The 19624-nt window shown below is 34.6% G+C and overlaps 1 protein-coding gene across 5 annotated transcripts in view; it reads left to right on the top strand.

Annotated features, from left to right (window-relative positions):
* IDE (insulin degrading enzyme) overlaps nt 1-19624 on the top strand; it is a 53671-nt gene that overhangs the window by 10327 nt on the left and 23720 nt on the right. For all 5 annotated transcript variants that reach the window (XM_077183048.1, XM_054637879.2, XM_054637877.2 and 2 more), the window contains exons 3-14: nt 58-265; nt 1085-1254; nt 3350-3472; nt 4897-5009; nt 5418-5580; nt 6190-6282; nt 6825-6916; nt 8526-8606; nt 10617-10720; nt 15956-16058; nt 17036-17158; nt 17790-17872. In XM_077183048.1, coding sequence (XP_077039163.1) covers nt 58-265; nt 1085-1254; nt 3350-3472; nt 4897-5009; nt 5418-5580; nt 6190-6282; nt 6825-6916; nt 8526-8606; nt 10617-10720; nt 15956-16058; nt 17036-17158; nt 17790-17872 — 1456 coding nt within the window. The remainder of the gene's footprint in view (nt 1-57; nt 266-1084; nt 1255-3349; nt 3473-4896; nt 5010-5417; nt 5581-6189; nt 6283-6824; nt 6917-8525; nt 8607-10616; nt 10721-15955; nt 16059-17035; nt 17159-17789; nt 17873-19624) is intronic.

The raw sequence follows: 19624 nt of genomic DNA, 5'->3' as shown, positions 1-19624 counted from the left end.
TTTAATGTTTTAGTATTACTTTTTATGAATGGCTACATGAAATTTTTCCTCTTGCAGGATCCTTGTCTGATCCCCCCAACATTGCTGGGCTTAGTCATTTTTGTGAGCATATGTTGTTTCTGGGAACCAAGAAATATCCAAAAGAGAATGAGTACAGCCAATTTCTAAGTGAGCATGCTGGGAGCTCAAATGCTTTCACAAGTGGTGAACATACCAACTATTACTTTGATGTGTCACATGAACATCTAGAAGGTGCACTGGACAGGTAAATGTATTTTTTAGTATTTAAATTTTTATTATAGATATTCTACTTGAATTTATTACTGTAAAAGTTTTCTGATAGTTCTATCATTATAATAGTTTAAAAAAAGGTAAAAACCATCTTTTGTTAAAATTGATAACCAGATATTTTTCAGTTTGAAAGTCTTACTCAGATTTATTTCATCTAGGAGAGTTCTTCATCGAGACAGAATTTCTGACGTTCAAATGTTGTGTTTATACTGAATATTTTTGGAAATGCAAGGCACAGAATATGATCATGAATTTACACATTGTGCAAACACTGGGATGGTGCAATCAAAATCTGTGCTTCCCATGGGATCCTTATTGACAGCAAAACAAGGGTGAAGTCTAGAAATATTTAAGGATGCTCTTAGTAGAGGGAACTTGCTGAAATCTCAGTGTTTTGTGGGAAGGGACAGAAATTGAAAGCTGTGTAGCCAGTGAGGTAGACTGAGTTTTCTCTTTGGCTTCTCCCTGGATGTCTGACAAGACTTATTTGATTGGTGAAATTAAGAGCCTCTTGCAGGTAAAACTCAGACTAGGAGAAATTTTCACTGTGGGAATTGCAATGTAAGACCCTTGATTCTTGTACTACCTTATATGATGAACATATTGTCTGCATTTATAAACAAAGAAATTGAGAAATAAGGATAGCAAATCAGTGTCAAAGCTGTTAAAGAATTCATAAGTTCTGCATTAAAAAAGAATTTATTCAGCTGTTTTCAGGAGGAACCAAGTTTCATACTTTTCTGTTACAATTTATGTACAGTACTCTTGACTTAACTAAATTTTTTCTCTTTAGATTTGCCCAGTTTTTCCTGTGCCCCCTGTTTGATGAAAGTTGCAAAGATAGGGAAGTGAATGCTGTTGATTCTGAGCATGAGAAGAATCTGATGAATGATGCCTGGAGGTTATTTCAATTGGAGAAGGCTACTGGAAACCCCAACCATCCCTTCAGTAAATTTGGAACAGGTTTGTCAGAATATACTTATCCAGTGGCATTGTGTGTAACATACATAGCATTATTGTTTATATAAAATTGCTAAACACAGACCGTAACAGTTCTCTTATTTTCCTTTCCATACATGTTTATGGTGCTTATGGCATTTTTCACATTGTAGACCAAACAGAGCTAGACAATAGCATAGGGAAAAGTTTGATCCAAAACTTTGAGTACAATGATGAAGAAATCTTTGTGATCCTGATAATTACTGCAGTGAATGCTGTTTTCCAGTTACTGGATTTGGTCGTCATTTGGTACTGTTAAGTCTTTGTGTATAACAATGTGAATAAATTGTGTTTAAATTGTTGTTAGCACATGTTTTTTGTTTTTTAATACTGCATTTAGACTAGATGACAGTGACTAGGTTAAATCAGAAAGATCAGCAAAATACCGTGAGAATTACTGAGTAGGAATATAGAAACAAAAATCTGCACTATAGAGCACAACAGTAGGAGACTTCTAGACAAAATGATCTTGGACAAATCCCAATCCTATGGCTGTATTTTTTTTATGCTTAGTAACAATTTAAAATAAACACTGCTAAACCTCAATTCAAAAAGCAGTAAAGTTAAGATACCATAGTTCTGGACAAAGCCACAAATGTTTGATGCTTTGGTAGAAGTTAAAATGTTGGGTGGTTTTTTTGATAGGCATTATTTTCTACATGAATTTATTTTTGAAACCTTCGAAGTAACAGGACTGCACTGTTTGATCTTTGAATATAATGTGTGCAAAAAAAAAAAGTGTTTGGTGGATGGGTCAGTTTGCTTTATGAATAAGTGATTCAAATATTGGGTGTGGTAGGAGGATGGGAGAGCAGATAATGGGCTTTAAGGCAGTGGTTTCTTCCTCTGTCTCTAAAAAGGCAAGATGTACCTTTACATCTGTTGATGGAGAGCATATTTATGGGTCTGGTAGCCACCTGCCACAAGAGCAGGTATTGCTCTGTTGACCAGTAAAGAGAGGCTCTGCATAAAACTATAACTCCATTTTCCAAACAGGTAAATTTTAAAATAAAGCCTTGGGAGCTGTGCATTAGTAGGCAGGTGTTCAAAGTACATTCTGTAATCTCTGCTACTGAAGGCATTATTTAATTCCTATGTAGCACACAGAAAACATAAGTGGAAATCACAGAAATAGTTTTGCACAGTTCAAGAAGGTTGTCTAGCTCACACAAGGGAAATGTTTTCTTGGGGAGAATACCCAAAATGTGCTCAAATTCAACAGTAATAGTCATATTCCTTTCTCCTTAGATTAGGTTCTGATTCTGAAATTAAATTACAGCACATAGCTTTCCAGTAGGTATGACTTGGCAGAGGTAGAGCTCAGCTTTGATGATTTTTATTTACCCAAAGATATGACAACAGTGATACATTTGGCAACCTTATTGTTTCCCTTTGATCAGCTGAGATGTTGTTAATCTAGCAGGGTATGGGAATTACTCCATTTGATGCTTCAGGTTACTCCTCATTGCTGTGCACCTTGTTTGGTCAGCAAACTTTCTTTTACTCCTTGTCTGTCCATAGAAACAAATGCACCTTCCCATTTTCTTTTTAAGAGTGTGCATTTTTCCCCACATATCCCTCACTGATCTCCCTGAATCAATGCTTGTGACGGTGATTCTTCTCCATCATTACCCTCAGTGTCAAGTAATTTTGCAGGCACTTCTGCACTGGCTAGTGTCCATTTTCCTACAGCTGCAAGGTGTCTTCTGTCTGTTGCTTCCTAATGTCCTCCAGTACTGTAACAGCACAGTTACCAACTGAAACTTTGTTATTTTATTTTATCTTATGTATTGATGCTGTGGGAGTAAAGAGAGTAGGGTGTCTAGAACTTCACCATTTAATTTGTCTGCATATGGTGAGGAATATAGACAAAATATTTAAAACATAAGACAATACTGAGCTAGTTTTCTTATGATGCATATTGATTATTTTAAAAATTATTATCCATCCAAAGGAAAGCAGCCTGATTAATTTATATATTTCTTTTTGATCTATAAGATTAATCTGTAACATTAAATATTGTTAACCTCACATATTGTTAATTATTTTCATGTTACAGGGAACAAATTCACTCTGGAAACTAGACCAACCCAAGAAGGAATAGATGTAAGGCAAGAGCTACTGAAGTTCCATTCTACTTATTATTCATCAAATTTAATGGCTATTTGCGTCTTAGGAAGAGGTGAGTTTGTTCTCTTGCTTGAGTAAGACTTTAGATATATACTTGAAAAAAAATGGAGGTTCCAACTGCTTAGAACTTTCCACAGCTGAGATGATATTTTACATAAGTTTCCCAAAAGCTTAATAACAGTGTGTTGAAAGCTGTTTGCTTTTTGAAAATGCGCTGGCAGACAAGTATTTGTGTGGTGTTTCACAGTAATGCTTAGATGGTGGGTATGAATGGAAGAAAGTGAGCTTTTTATCTAATCAAGAGCAAGTTCACGGAGCAATTTTACATGGAAACTTTTACAGTGAGAATCACATTGGCAGTTGTAAATCTGTAATAAAAGAAAACTGTCCCTGCAAGATTAAATGAATGTTTATTTTGCTGATATGCATAGAAACTGGTGGCTTTTAATAGAATAATATGTAAGTCACAAAATCTTAATATATAAGGAACCTTCTTGGTTCACATTGTTTTGTTAGTTTTTTTCCTCAGCACAGCTGTGGTAGTGTAGTCTAGGAGCATGCATCTATTGGGCAGGAAAGATTCTACTCTCTCAGTTTAACTGAGATTGTTTTGATAACAAGGTAACTGCTTTTAGAAATCTTTCAATCTTTCAATCTATCAAATCTTTCATTTTGAGATGTCCAAGCAATTGATGTTTTTTTTTTTTTTTTTCTTCCAATACCCACCCTTGGAAGTCTTTCATTAAAAAATTGTCAGTAGAATCTTTTTTTATCTTATGCTCACTTTGAGAAGTGCTCCAAAATGCATTTCTTGAGGCAGGAAGCAATTTTGAAGGCAGCATTTCAACAGAAATAATCTAGGTCAGTTTGGGTGAGTTAATGCACGTCGTCATATTCTTTCTGCAAAACGTCTTCTCTCAATCTTGCAAAGTACTGCAGTCACAGACTGAAATTAGAATGGATGGAAAATTAGAAGGGCTTGAACAGGTCGCAGGTGTGTGTGTTTTGGGTGCCAAGGACAGACCTGGTTCAAAGTGTACTTGAAGTGCTGGACATGAGCTGAGGCTAAAGAAAATTCAAGTTTTGGCAAAGCTACTTTCACTCTAGAAAATTTGCAGTTGTAATTCTACGTCCCTTAAACTTTTGTGGAATGTTTCTTTTTGTAGGTGTTCAATATCTGATGTATCTTTCAGTTCTAGCTTAGTTTAATCTGTAAAATGTAGAGATATATTTTCAGTTACAGGATTTATTTTATTCATGATTGAAGCCTTCCTTTAATATGCATGGTGCTTCTAGCATGTTAGAGTTTAAAATTTAAATGTGAATAATTGGTTTCTTTCTGAAATGAAAAATCATAACACCATTAAAACTACTTTTCAGTGTAATTCAGGACTCTCCAAAACAATATTAAAAAAAAGAAGTTTGTTGGAATCCTTATATAATTACTGTGTTTTTCTTAATGATTCTTTATGCTAGAATCCTTGGATGAGCTGACTTGCTTAGTGGTCAAGTTATTTTCAGAAGTAGAGAATAAAAATGTCCCTATACCAGAGTTTCCTGAGCATCCTTTCCAAGAAGAGCATCTCCGGGTACGTATAGAGATATATCTTCCACCCAGAGTGTACATTTTAAATGTTCTTTTTTATGTTTCAGTAATACATTGTGCACTTCACTACTCTTTTATCAATGTCCCTGTTAAATTCCATATTTTTCTATTGATTTTCCACCCACTTTTCCATGCTGAGTATAGTTTTATATAGGTTATAGTAAAGGTTGCACATTTGGTTGCAGTTGTAAGCAACTGTGAGATAGTTAATTTTCTTTGATTTTATAATGACTGTCTGAAGTGTTGCCCTAAGTTTTAGATACTTTTGAGATTTGGGAGATGTGTTTGTAATGTGTGTGTGTGTGAAGGGAACATGATACATGCCCTGAGATTAATACAGTAAATGAGTTTCCCTTTGTTTATGGGTCTCCTTGCTTGTTTCTCTTCTCAGCAACTGTATAAAGTGGTACCCATTAAGGACATTAGAAATCTTTATGTCACGTTTCCTATACCAGACCTTCAGAAATACTATAAATCAAACCCTGGCCATTACCTTGGCCATCTGATTGGGCATGAAGGCCCAGGGAGTCTTCTGTCAGAGCTTAAAGCCAAAGGTAAGTCCTTCAAGGGTGGAGGATTGAAAAATATTTGATCACACAGTTTTTTAAACTTTACTGTGTCTCACTTAAAATAGACCTCTCTATGTTAAAGCCTTTATCTAATTGAGTAATTTGGACTCTAAGTCATTTTGTGCTTTATTTTTGTTTCTGCAGCAGGGAGGAATAAATAGGTAACAGTCACTCAGGCTGCTGAGGCTATTATTTCTTTTACTCCCCTTTATGTGCCTTGTTTAGAGGGAGTTATTTAAACTTTGGCATAATGATCTTGTCTCTATTCTGTCACTAACTTTGAGGTTACTGTCAGGTCCCCTAATGTCTGGAACATTATAATGGTGTATCTTTTGCTATTTACTTTATATCATTTTGTTCCACACAGTATCCAGTAATCAAATGATCCTGACTCCATCATATCACTCTGAGTACAAAATCAGATGGAACTGACTTGGGTTATGTTTAACTTGCACTGTTGCTGTAGGCATTAATGAAGTAAAGGAAAACATGTAAATGAATCAAAATGGGTTTTAATGTTCCTGAAGCATGCAAAAAGTTGCATAAATTGTTAGAGATTTGTTTATGTAATATAGTTTCTTTTTAATGACATAGGGTGGGTAAATACTCTTGTTGGAGGCCAGAAGGAAGGTGCTAGAGGTTTCATGTTTTTCATCATTAATGTGGACTTGACAGAAGAAGGACTTTGTAAGTGAAGCACTTTGTCTGTATTCCATGTTATTGCTGATGTGATGGTTTTGTGTTTGTATCTTAAGAGACTAATTGGTATTATAGCTTGAAAGCCAGTTTGTTTTAATTAACTTGTTAGTATTCTGTGTTTAGTTCCTCTAAGTATGCTAACACACCTCACCTGGCATAAGAAATCAACTTAAGGTTATATTAAATTAGTTAATTAAATACTTCAAATAAACTTCTTTAGAGAAGAAGAGCTGTTAATACCTTTGTGTGCTACTTTTTCATACTATTTAGACCTGAGTTAAATGATATTGTAAAGAAATTTTTTCACATAATAAGACATGTTCAGTGCACTTCTTGGAATTATCTGGGGACATAAGCACTTACCTTAAATTCATGTCTGAAAAAAGCAAGTTTAACTTTTTTAGTGGGATTGCAGATGTACTTAAAGATCTTGATGTATCAAAGTGTAATTAAAAATAAAACCATATTTGTGTTCATTAAATTTCTTTGTGCAGAACTGAATGAATTATTAAGTATTTTTTTCTTTTCAGTGCATGTTGAAGATATTATTTTGCACATGTTTCAATATATTCAAAAACTACGTACAGAAGGACCTCAAGAATGGGTTTTCCAAGAGTGCAAGGTAAGTAATTGGGGCTGTACCATATGTGGTGGTTGTCTTTTTACAAACTTTATTTATTATTAGATTATTTGACTTTGTAACTAGCATTTAATAATTACATGGTAATTAAGTTTGTTAATTTTTAAGATGCAATGTGACACAAATGACAAGTACACTCAGAATACATTGTCTTAATGTAGGTGTGGAATGCTCTTATAGAGCTGGGATTAGGATGGCACAGTGGAGGAAGAAGGATCTTGCTCTGTCCACAAGGGTTTTACATAACTTTGCTTAGTCTTCACTGGAGAAAGGGAGAAACATTTACTGTGAGGAGTAACATTGAACTGGAAATTTAAATGGCTGCTATGCTACCCCTCCCTTCTTTCATGTGTGAAATTGTATAGTTGAGATTGTAAAGGCAATAGGGCATTGAATGTATTTGTTCTCCTCATCTTTTTGAAAAGTCAGCTAAAGGCTTTTCATGAAGTACTTTGGCAGTACATGTCAGTCTTTGTTGAACTGTTCATGCTTCTTATGAGTCTGGATAGTTCTGTGTGCACAGAGCAAAAATGTGGTGTCCTATTAGATAGCACTGCTCTTCTCAGTGTCAGTGTGAAACAAACCCAGTTTTATTTATATATATATATATAAATATATATAGTCTCATTGGTTCAGTACATATGCTTGGGTAAAGATTCCTTTTCTATCTCAGCTTTGTTTGATCCAAACTATTGAGTCTCCCTGAAAATAGAAATTCTGCAGCTGGGTTAGCTTTGTTTCATACACTTGGACACTATATACCTGTGAAAGTAGTCTCAGGTCTTGTTATCCTCTGCTAAAAGTCCCAGTGGATTTGTTTCACTGACAGAGTAAGCAAATCCAAGGTTTGGAAAAAACAGTTCCATCCTTCTGTCTCATCCCTGTGCCTTTCCCCTGCTCCTCTTCTTGCAGTCCCAGAACTCCTGAGACTGTGGGACAGTGGGGTGAGTCAGAGAGCTTGCAAACTAGTATGAAAAGAAGCTTTGAGTTTACTTTCAGCTGAATTGTTGAGTTAATCAGTCTCTCTGCATGGTTTCATGGAAGGATGGACTGTACTTTTCACTGGCTTTAAAGTCTTAGCTCTCTTTAATTCACCCTTGCCATTGTATCCTAAGAGTGATGTGTTCTATTTCTCTGGCTGAGACAGCAAAAAGAAACACACTTTTTCTGTCTCTAAACTTACTCTTGGCTGACTGAACAAAAGGAAGAGAAAAGGAAGAGGGGGAGAGAGAGGCTTCAGTTCATTAATAGATGACAAACATTGCACTGGAACACTGTGTACTGGTGGGATCAGAGTTTGTGTGTTTTCAAATTATCAGGAAATTTAAATATATGAGAGATGAGGCAGATCTCTTAACTTGAAAAGGACTTACAAGACTGGTGTAATGCTTCACATTATGAGGCTATCACAAATTGCTTGGGAGTTTGATGCAACTTGAATAATCCTGAAAACTTAGGTTAGGTACTTGTCTGTTATAACATGGATACAGCAAAAGTACTTCCTTTTCTTTTATTATAGAAAGGAATTATGTAGCCAGTAATTATTCTTAAAATAGGCTTTAATTTATGATCTTCATATTTTGTTTTCTAGGATCTAAATGCTGTGGCATTCAGATTTAAAGATAAGGAACGACCACGAGGTTACACATCAAAGCTTGGAGGAATGTTGCACGTAAGTGAAAGGGAATTGTTTTTGTTTTGTTGTTTTTTTTTTTTCTAATAATAATTTAACAGTGTATTTGATTATCCACTTAATAAATACAGGCATCTGTGAGGTCCTTTGCAGTTCTTGTATACTGCATAGGCCTTAATTTTGGCAGTCAAAAAGTCACATTCTGTTCATTCTACCATTTTATACTTCTGTACTTGGTAGAACTGATTATACAGTGACTGGAGGTGCTATTTGATCTGTTTCAGTGTTTCTAAAGACATACATACCTTGCCATTATATTTGGTAGCTAAGTGTTCTCTAGGGAAATATTAGACAAAGAATATTTTATCATAAACACTGTGTTCCCTAGTTCACAGTGTTGAAATACTGCAGTAAGCAGAAATGTTTGTATTAAGATTGCAAATTACAAATGCTTGACTTCACAGATGTGATTGCATATTGGTACTGAAAGAATCATGTAGCTTTTACTTGGTCTTTCATGCTTCTTGCAAAATTCCCTCATTTTGTGCTAATGGAAGATTTAGGGGGGTTTGCTGAGTTTTTTTTTGTTCTAGTGAAATTACACAACTTTTATACATTGCAGCCATTTGTAATTTTATACCTAATGTCTGTCTCTATCTGTTCAGAGAAATTTTTGGTTTCTTTGCAGGAATTACTGGTTTAAATTCTTTTGCAGCAATTACTGGTCTAAAATAATGATGTTTAATTTTCAAATTTTCAATCTGTATGCTGAAAAGCATTAGACTTGGCTGAAAACATGTAAATGGATATTTAAAGAGCTCCAGTGTGGCATGCTGTCTCTTGCTTTTGTTCTGTCCAATGCCTAAAATCTCTAACAAATGGACTTCCGACTTCTGAAACAGTCTTTCAGTATTTGTTGGATTATTTTGATTACAATTGCTGTCTCCAAAAATCAGGCCAGGAAGTTGCCAACAGTGTTCCAAAGAGCAGGGTATTGAATGAGGACTTTTTTTTTTTTAACTGTCTTTTCTTTTGCTTTGCAGTGTGAATGGTAATTTTTGTTCTGCTTTAGTAGTTAAATGACCATCAAATTCTGGATCTTCAGCATTCATACTTGAATTTTTAATAACACTGGTTTGGTTCGTTGTCCTTGATCTCCACCCCCTACCACCCTTTCTCTTTTCCACAATCCTTTTTGTGACTTACTTTCTGTTCTGGAAGTCGTTCCACTGTAATTTTTTGTATGATGTATATAGTTCAGAAAGCCATTTTGGAATAATTCTGGTTGAGAAAAGTACATTGGTATGGCAAAGTGCAAGTGCTGAGCACTTATGTCACCTGGTAATTTTCCCTTGGTAAACAGGTGTTTATCAAGAAAGTTTTCCTGTCAACTACATTAATCATTTTCAGATGAGTTTTAGCTTTTTCTTTTCTTCTTAAGTTGCCATGTACCTTAAGAGATCTTCAGTTTGACCCTAAATAAAAAATGTTAGAATTAAGTTTTTAAATATTTATTATGCTTTTAGATATTAAAATATAATTTTCTTTAAATTATTGTAAATAAGAATTGAACTGTTCAAGAGTCCTAAAAAAGCCTAGGTTTTGTGTTTCTTTGTTTTATTTTGTTTGTTTATGTTTTGTTTTCCCTAAATGTACTCGCGTGAGTACTTGGTCTTCTTTTACCTTCAGAAATGTCCTGCAGGGGTCAGCATTTACCATGTTATTTTTACTTTAATCAAAATACCATTTAAAGGTGGGTGACTTTTATATTGAGACATTAAATATTCTAAGAGAGAAGAATGGTAAATATAAATTATGTAAAATTGCCTAGTACGTGAGAAATATGATTACATAGTTAGAATGCTACTCCCTCTTGTTTAGTTTTGAGGGAGATTTTAAAACATCCTGCACATCCCTAATTTGAAATTACCAGGGTAATATAGCTATAATGACCAGGAGTCTTTGCTTTTGTTTCCTCTACTGAACCATAGCTTTTTCATGCTTACTTTTGTTTAATTCACCTACGTATTCCTCGGCTTTGTTTTTTAGTATTATCCTATAGAAGAAGTCTTGGCTGCTGAATATTTGCTTGAAGAATTCAGGCCTGATTTAATAGAGATGGTACTGGATAAATTGAGACCAGAAAATGTTCGGTGAGTTAAACTGTATTTTAACACAAACATCATAAGAAAGCAGATGAACTAATGGAAACACAAAATCTTAGGTGTCTCTTGCAGCTCCAAAGTAAATGTGATTGAAAAACATTCACTATGTTTCTTTGTATGAGAAGGTCTTAGATACATGTTAATTTATTTTCAAAGGTTGATGTATTTCAAATAATTATTAGATAATGTCAAATAAACTTGAATTATGAACTATATTTGCAAATGTGATGGGTTCTGGTGTTTCTGGGGATATGCAAGTAATGATAGAATAAATGGAGTTGCCTATATCAGCACCAGTAGTTGCCATAGTAATTAATGCCCTTTCAAGAAGGGCCTATATCTTTGTGTGTGGGTGTGCATCTGTGTGCAATGTGTGTGGGATACTTCAGCTGAAGCTTGACTGTGTCAAAAGATCATCTTTTGAACAAACAATACCCTAATTAAAGTCTCTAGTTCTGTTTCCCAAAGTATTTAATACTTCTCTATTTTGAATGTATTTTCATGTTACTCTACCACCCAAGTTCTTGAAAATTTGATACCTCTAACATATGAGCACTGTTTTTAGTAATTAATATAGAGAACGTGTAATTACTTGCTCTCTGTGGAAAGCTTAACCAAATTCCACATGAATGTGAACTCTTAGCTGGTTTTAGAATTGCTTACAAGCAATAGGTAAACCTGAGCTGATGCTGATTTAGTCAAGAAGCTGCAGGTGTTAATGAGATCTGATGTTTATTATAGCTTCACATAGCTTTGAAGCATAGGTCTTAACATTGCAAGAAAATAGTCAGTATTATCTGATTCATAACGTAAATTGGGTCTTTGTTACTGCCCAGAGAACTTTCAAAGCATCTTCTTACTTAAACACTGAAAAATTGCTGGAGGAAATTAGTACAGGTACATACATTCATAGATTCTTTAGCTTGCCAGATGCTTTGCATGTTACAGACCACTCACCACTTTTCTGTGTTACTCTTGTTGCTGGCTGTGCCAGTCTTTTGACATTCTTTCCTGACTTAAGAAATAGATGTCATTTAATAGATTAAGAAAGGTGTCATTTTAAACTTTTGTATTAAAAAGGTGCTAAATATTGAGAGAAAAAAATGGCTTTCAGAACTGGAATAAACCTGGCTTCTTCAGTTAACTGTTAAAGAAATTACATATTGTCTTATCAGACTTTCCTACTTTGATTTGACTGAAAGAAAATACTAACTTGTATGTAGTACTATATTCCTTTTAGATATATTTTAAGCACTTATCCTGTGAAGCTAGAAGTAGATTGAAATGAACTGCAATTTTTAAAAATCTTTTACTTAACTAAGACCTTCAAAGTATAGTAAAATATAACAGGGAATATAATTTTATAGTATCTTTTGTTTTAAATTGCTGGCAAGATACATTATCTTGGGAAGGGGAAATTTACTTAAGTATTGCTAAAAGTGATTTTGTGGTACCTTCAAAATGAAGGTATGAAGATTCAAAAAAGCCACTGTGGATTTTGTTTTTAGTGGGCTCTTTTAAAAGTATGAGTTGAGATTACAGATGTTAATAAAAGGGTCCCTTTGTGATACACTTTTTTTAAAATTACATCTGTATCTATATGAATATAATGAACTACCAATTCAGTAGCCTGCTCCCTTCTTTTGTCTTTTTTGAGCAATTTTATATGCTTGTAAAAAAACTTGTGCACATCTGCTTTCAATATCTATATTGTTTGGTTATCCACCATTTACTGATGTGTATGCTCATGTTTACCTTTCTGTCCTCCCTTTTTATGAAAGAATTATTATGTGCCACATCCTAACTTTGCCTGTTGTTTGGCATTGTTTTCCTGTTTTTATTGGTTTTTTTTTCTTTTTATGTCTTGCATACGTTCTGTCTTGAGGTGCTTTACTTGGCACTGATTTGAATTTTTTCTTTGTATTGTGGTTTTATTTATCATTTCTTTTCCATTCACCTATATTAAGGACCTCTTGGCATAGCTATATTGTAGTAACTGCATTCAGTGTCTTTTCCAAAGTATAGTTTTTCAACTATTATTTTCTTAACAAACTTTGAGTTTAAAAAGTATGACAAAAAAATCATACTCACAGATGGTATATGCATATAAGTATGCGTGTGCTTCCATTTGACTGACCCATAATAGAAAGTGTTCATATTGTCCTCCCACTTCCACACTACTTGTTGCATTTAGTGCCTTAATTTCCCTAAGAGAGAAACTTTAAAATGTAAGTATTATTTTTACTTGTTCAAACTGTATTGGGCTTTACCAACCATCTGTGAAGATACGGGAATAGACTTGGCATGTGTAGCAATCTTAGCTGAAAAACGTAATTTTCCTATCATTTCCAAGGCATTTTTTCCCTTCAACATCTGCAGAATAAATGCTCTTATTAAAATTTAAGAGGATAGTGACTCACCAGATTAAGCAGCTAAAGAACATTTTTCCCTGGATAGTAAGTGGGTTTTTTTTTCCTCTATTGATAGCAGAAGTGCAGCACTAGTACTGTCCTAGAGGGAAGAAAAATAAAATGAAAGCCAAAAGTGTTGATAGAGAAATTTCTTACTACTGGAATTTCACAGACTCTCAGCAAAGTTATCTCAGTGCACTTGGTGATGCTCACCCTGAAGGTAAACATGCTAGAAATGTATCTGTTTGTTTTTAATTGCATTGGATCTGAGCATCCATTTTGAAAATGACAATTTGTTCACTTATTTCCCCCCACAAATCCTTGGTAGCAACTTAGTTTTACTGAACACTAAGAAATAACTTGTGCTTCTGCAGTGATCAGAGTGCTGTGCTGCACCCCAGCAGCAGCTCTGTGTGTAGTGTCCCTTTACTCTGGTTTCTGAGGGGATTTATATGTGAGGCCTTTGAGGAGCATGTGTTGCCTCACATCAGTTTTACTGATGGTTGAATTATGGACAAATGTAGGCTTTTGTTATTTTTGTCTCAGTCATGTTGTGTTATGTATTTGAATGAGAGAAAAGTAATTTCTTCCATTGTTTGATAGTATCACGATTTGGAAGACAAAGTTTAAGTTAGGTCCAAAAAAGTCAGTCCTTTTTAAGTATAGATTTGCTTTGACACATTTGTTACTGATGTCACAAATACTGACTAAGTACATTGTAAGTCTATTACTTTTCCACCTTCAGAACCTTAAGTTTTGTTACATAAATTTGGAGTATAATATTTGATAATCTTTTGTGGAAGTACATTCATTTTAAAGCACACATCCTCTTCCCAAGTAACACTGTCCTGTGGATTTGTCACCTGTAGCTTCAATTTAGATTTCAGGAGGGTGAAAAACAGGATAGTATTTAGTAAATATGCATCACATTATAGAAACTGTGGTTGTTTCTGAAATTGGGTACTACAGCAGTTTGCATGCACAGGAATGTATATAGAGAAGTAAATAGCATTTATGATTTGTGTTCCATATCCATGAATGGCTCAAGCCTAAATATACTTAAACAGGTCCTACTGAAGATTACCTGATTGCCTGTCTTGATTTCCCAGTGCATTCCACACTGTCCTAAAACATGTGGATGTTCATAGTGCTGTACAGCACAACAGAGAAATGAAAAGCAAAAGTAATGTTACATAATTGGTGACTTTAGAGATGGATTACAATATATTGAAATACCTGCATGGCATAGCATTTCTACCTGCTGTGCTTCTCTTCCCCTCTTTTTGTGTCCTGGTCTTCTTTCCTGTTGGTCTTAAGTTGTAATTCTTGGGCAGACAAAATGCCTTTTGATTTGTTTCTATTGTTGTGGGTATGTTTTTGACAACTCAAAATGTCATAATCATTCCAGTAGTCATTTGTGATAAATCACTGTTCTGTTGAAGCAGAACTGCTTGAAGAATTACAATGTTGGTTTCCACAATTTTGTTTTCTATACAGTGAGTAGACAATTATTTTTAGCTCTTGAATTTTAGTATGCTCCTGTAGGAAATGTTTGGGTGCTTGGATTGTCACTACTGCTTGAGCGTCAGAATGTTGGAGAAGGGGAGGAGGAGGAGATGTTGAATAACAGACATTCTAACAGTATATTCTAGCATTAAACATCTTTGTCTTGCTGCTCCAGCCATATGATTACTAGAATTTTATTAGGATAATTTTTTCACTTAGGACTCTAACTTCTTCTTATCATTTGCTGTGCAAAAAGATCTGGTAGGTAGATGCTCTGAAATTGTAAGAGACTTCATAGTTTTTGTAGTCTCTTAGAAACTTTGTACCTGTGTTGTGGTTTAACCCCAAGCCCCACACAGCCACTTGCTCACCCACCTACCAGTGGGATCAAGGAGAGAATCTCAAGGGTAAAAGCTGGAAAACTCGTGGGTTGAGATACAGGCACTTCAATAGGGAAAGCAAAAGCAAAAAAAAAAAAAGAGCAAAGCAAGGAATCAATGTGCTGCTTCCCAAGGGCAGGCAGGTATTCAGCCATGTCCAGGAGAGCAGGTAATTGTGCTACTTTTTGTGACCATTTCAAATTTCTTATAAATATCTATTTACTCTTGAAGCAGGCCACTTCCCTTGAAGGGTCTTTTGTGTTGTACATTGTTCAATAGAATTAAAGGAATTTTTTTTGATACCTATGATGCAGGCTACTAACAAAATACTGATAAGTTTGTAATTTTCTTTATTCTGGATTTCTTCTTTTTTAGTGTGTTCTTTAGTTCAGGCAGCACCTTGAGGATTGGAGCTCTTAGTCACCTGGTTTAGTTTTAGGTAGTCCTGCAAGAAGCAGGGAGTTGAACATGAGATGATCCTTATGAGTCCCTTTCAAATGTGAGGTTATCTACAATTCTGTGACACTAGGAATGGAATAAAATTTCTATAATCAGTATTTTCACATATTTGGATGTTCATACAGGTGTATAGAAAATATAATTGCTTCATCAATTTTCTAGACGACTACAAGAACTGCTTTGTTTTCTGGAACAAGAGTCTTAGAAATAGAAATTGCATGCCACACTACTGTTGTGTAACCCCAGGTTGTAACACTTCAGAAAAACAGTGGCTAAATGACTGTGGTAACCTGATTTCATGGTTAACCTTAGCATGTAGGTCAGTATACTTACACTTGCTCTCCTGCCCTGTAATTGTCTATGGACTGTTTGTGGAAATAAAGGTGTTCTGGTGATGAAGTGTGCTTGGAAAAATGTCTCAGTGTTTTCTCAGACCCATTCATGCCAAAGTGTCTCTTTGTTTTCAGAGTTGCAATAGTTTCCAAGTCTTTTGAAGGAAAAACTGATCGAACGGAAGAGTGGTATGGGACACAGTACAAGCAAGAAGCAATTTCTGATGAAGTTATTAAGGCATGTTAAAATTTGTAACATTCTAATATCTGCAAATGAAAGTCAGTAGTAAATTCTTTGTCCAATTTTCCATATAGTTGGAGGGGGAACTTAAATCCACTGCTTTTCATAGCATGAAAATCATACAATGAGTCTGTTTAATGTTAAAGGGAGTAACAATGTTATATCAGTCTTTAGATTTCAAATATTTATTACATAAGAGGGATATATTTTAATGTTTATAAACCATTCTAAGTGCAGGGAATGTTACACTGTTTTTTCTGTTAAAGATCCCTAATATGTAGTGGCTGAGTAAAAATGTAAGCATTAACTTTTAAAAACTTAAAACTCTCTATTATATGTTAATGAACTGATTAGTACTTAAAGGAATTTTTAAAAACTCTTCTATGTAACTGTTTCTGAAGTTGATTTTTGCAACATAGAAAGCAAGTATATTTTGCCAGTTAAATGAGATTGTAAAAAATCAAAACTCAAAAAAAAAAGAGGGGGGCAAATCCTTGTCGAAATTTGTTATTGTTCTGATCTTCCAAGAAGAGATGGCTGTAAAATTTGCCTTAGGGCTGAATTGAACCTTCTGAGTGGGTTCTGAACAGACTTTGCATAGGAGCACTTCCTTGAGCTTGACCTTGCCTGTGTTCTTCATTAGAATTCTTAGTTAAGTGTTTGGTTTAATATCTTCATTTATGGTTCACAGTAGCAGAAAATATAAGATATAAACCCACCCTCCTATCTACTATAAACTTTTCAAAATTATTTATCTGTAATCCTCCTTCTAAGAGCAATTCATCCTGCTAATAGCCTACTCCAACTTTTTTTTCCCAGCTATTTCTCTCTTTCCCTATTATCTTAATAATATTTACAAAGAACGTACTGAATACATTTTTAAATCTTTTGTTTTAGTGTAAAATAATTAAGCCCATATATGCTTTAATTAAGCAGAAATTGGCGTAGCTTCATTGTTTCTTCTATTGGTCTAGAAATGGCAAAATGCTGACCTAAATGGGAAATTCAAGCTTCCAATGAAGAATGAGTTTATTCCTACAAACTTTGAGATTTTGCCATTGGAAAAAGATGCAACACAGTATCCTGCCCTTGTCAAGGTAAACTGTCTGTATTTGTCCTGTTGACTGCCTGACCTTCTGGGAAGTTAGAATTTAATTCCTCTATTTTATAAAATATAGATCATCTCATATTTCAAAGTGTAGAAAACAAAAAAGTACAAAACTTGAATATTTAGATACAAAGACAGTAGAAAGTTCATTTTTGCTGAACTTTGGACTGTGACAATTTGTGTTCCTAGGAAAGTGAATCTAGATACAGCTTGAACTCTCTCTGCCCTTTGGAAGTGTGTCAACAGTTGATAAAAATAGCAGTAGAGCTGTTTATTCAGCAGAAGGGTGACTGCCACTCTTACATATTTTTGACCACTGTTGAGTAAGTTGAGGGTGTAGGGAAGGCTATTGTTTTGTAACTCTGTACAGAAAATGCCTGTGATTGCATGGAAAAAAGAGAGAAGTGTCATTTAGTGATCTCAAAATATAGTGAATATATATTCAATATATTGAATATATCTATATTCACTATATATATTGAATATAGCAATTCAAGCAGTATGAATTTAAGGGGGATACTTCTAAGTGGTGATTTGAAGTGGTGAAGAAACTTTTTTTAAAGCTGTGGCATATATTGCAGTTAAAAGATGACTTAACCAAACCTCTTTTCTTGACACAGGACACTGCTATGAGCAAACTGTGGTTCAAGCAAGATGACAAGTTTTTTTTGCCAAAAGCTTGTCTCAACTTTGAATTTTTCAGGTATGCAATGTTAAGTATATCACATAAAGTCATCTCCAAAAGTTTCTTACTTATTGGGAATCTGCATTTGTGCAGCAAACACATTCTTGCACTTCAGAGTCTTTGTCCTTAGTTTGAATATGAAATAAGGCTTAGATGCAGGAACTGAGTAGCAAGAAATTTGATGTGCTCCTTCCATATTGAAAGGAAAAGTTTACCTAAAAATACTTTTAAACCACATTTTCTTTTATATTTTATTTGCTGTACCTAAAATATACCTGCCAGTAGAACCCACTACATATTGCAATAACACTCTTTAAAAATAATTGTGTATTTTTAAATTAATTACTAAATCACAGCTATTTTAACATGTATTTTCTTTATGAAATGCTATTCTGATAATAGTTTTAGGCTCAAATTCTATTTTCATTTGCATACTGCAAATCAGTTTAAAAAAGTGCTTAAAATTTTGGGATTTTACTTAACTGACACCCATAACTGATTGTACTTTTTTTTTTTTTGAAGAGCATTGTCTATATTATCAATGAGTGTTTGATTCTGACCTCAAGATATATGATAAAATGATGTAGTGTTAATTCTGGTCTTGCATGACTTTCATCATAGGAAGATAATCTTTTTTGAGTGAGCATGACAGTGGAACTTCTTTATGTTCCTTTCAAGTAATAAATTTCTAACTTTGGAATTAAAAAAAAAGTTTTTAAAGTGCTGTTTTTAAAGTGCAGCTGATTCTGTTTCTCTGAACTACTGAAAGCCAGAAAAAATTCAGGGACTCTCCTTTTGCCTAATTAAGTTACTTGGTGATATTGATGGAAGGGCCATTGTGGGGGCTCCCATAGATGCACTGTTGAATTCTTGTTTTGAGAGAGCACTTGAAATTTTCCTTGCAGGATATTATGCAGAGGTTTTTTCAGTGTGTGTCATGTCTTGGTACTGGTTTTGATACTAGTTGGGGAAAATAGGTTGCTTGGGCATTTTCTCTTTTTTGCTTTTTGAAACCACAGACCGGATGTTAGAACTGTTTTAATGTGTGTTAGAACTTCAATGTGTCAGGAAATGGAGGATCAAAATGGGAACTCCCCATCTCTTGTTCAGAGAACAGCAACTGCAGTGCTTTGCCTTCTTTTTCATTCTTGGTGCCTTTCCCTTGTGCTATGTTTGGCCAAAATCCAAAATAGGATTTTACTGATGGACACTGAGTTTACAGTTGTGGTGTTTTTTTAAATCAATTCAGGTGAACTATAGTGAACTATAATATCTAACAATCTGTGAATGAATAAAAGATAATAATTGGGTTTATGTAGAGCACACAAAGGTGTAAGTGTATGCAATGCACACAGTATCTTAGAATTGTTTGTGTTGGAAGTGACCTTTAAAGGTCCAGTCCAGCCCTCCTGCAGCAAGCAGGGATATCTTATCTAGACCTGTGGAGATGGTATTTCCCAGTTAGATTTGTGCTTTCATCTCAGTGTGCCCTTATAAAAAGCCACAAGTACTTGAGCTTTACTGACCATTGTAATGGAATGATTTACCTCTTTCCTCCTAGGAGCAGTTCCAGGTGAGAGCTGGCTTTTTTCCTTAGGGTTGGGAGCAAGGGTTTTTTCCTTTTCCTTAAAAATGAGATGGTAATTGTACATGAGCATGAGCGAGGAGATTCTGACAATACGGGGTACATCACCTCTAAAAGATGTTGTTAGCAGGTTTGTCTAGTTTGGATACTTAAAAGAGGTTCTTGGAGAATCTGTCTCTGTTTGG

This window comes from Agelaius phoeniceus, chromosome 9 (genome assembly GCF_051311805.1).
Source record: "Agelaius phoeniceus isolate bAgePho1 chromosome 9, bAgePho1.hap1, whole genome shotgun sequence".
Taxonomy (NCBI): Eukaryota; Metazoa; Chordata; class Aves; order Passeriformes; family Icteridae; genus Agelaius; species Agelaius phoeniceus.
The sequence above is the reverse complement of the archived record's forward strand: the minus strand, read 5'-3'. Positions and strand labels throughout refer to the sequence as shown.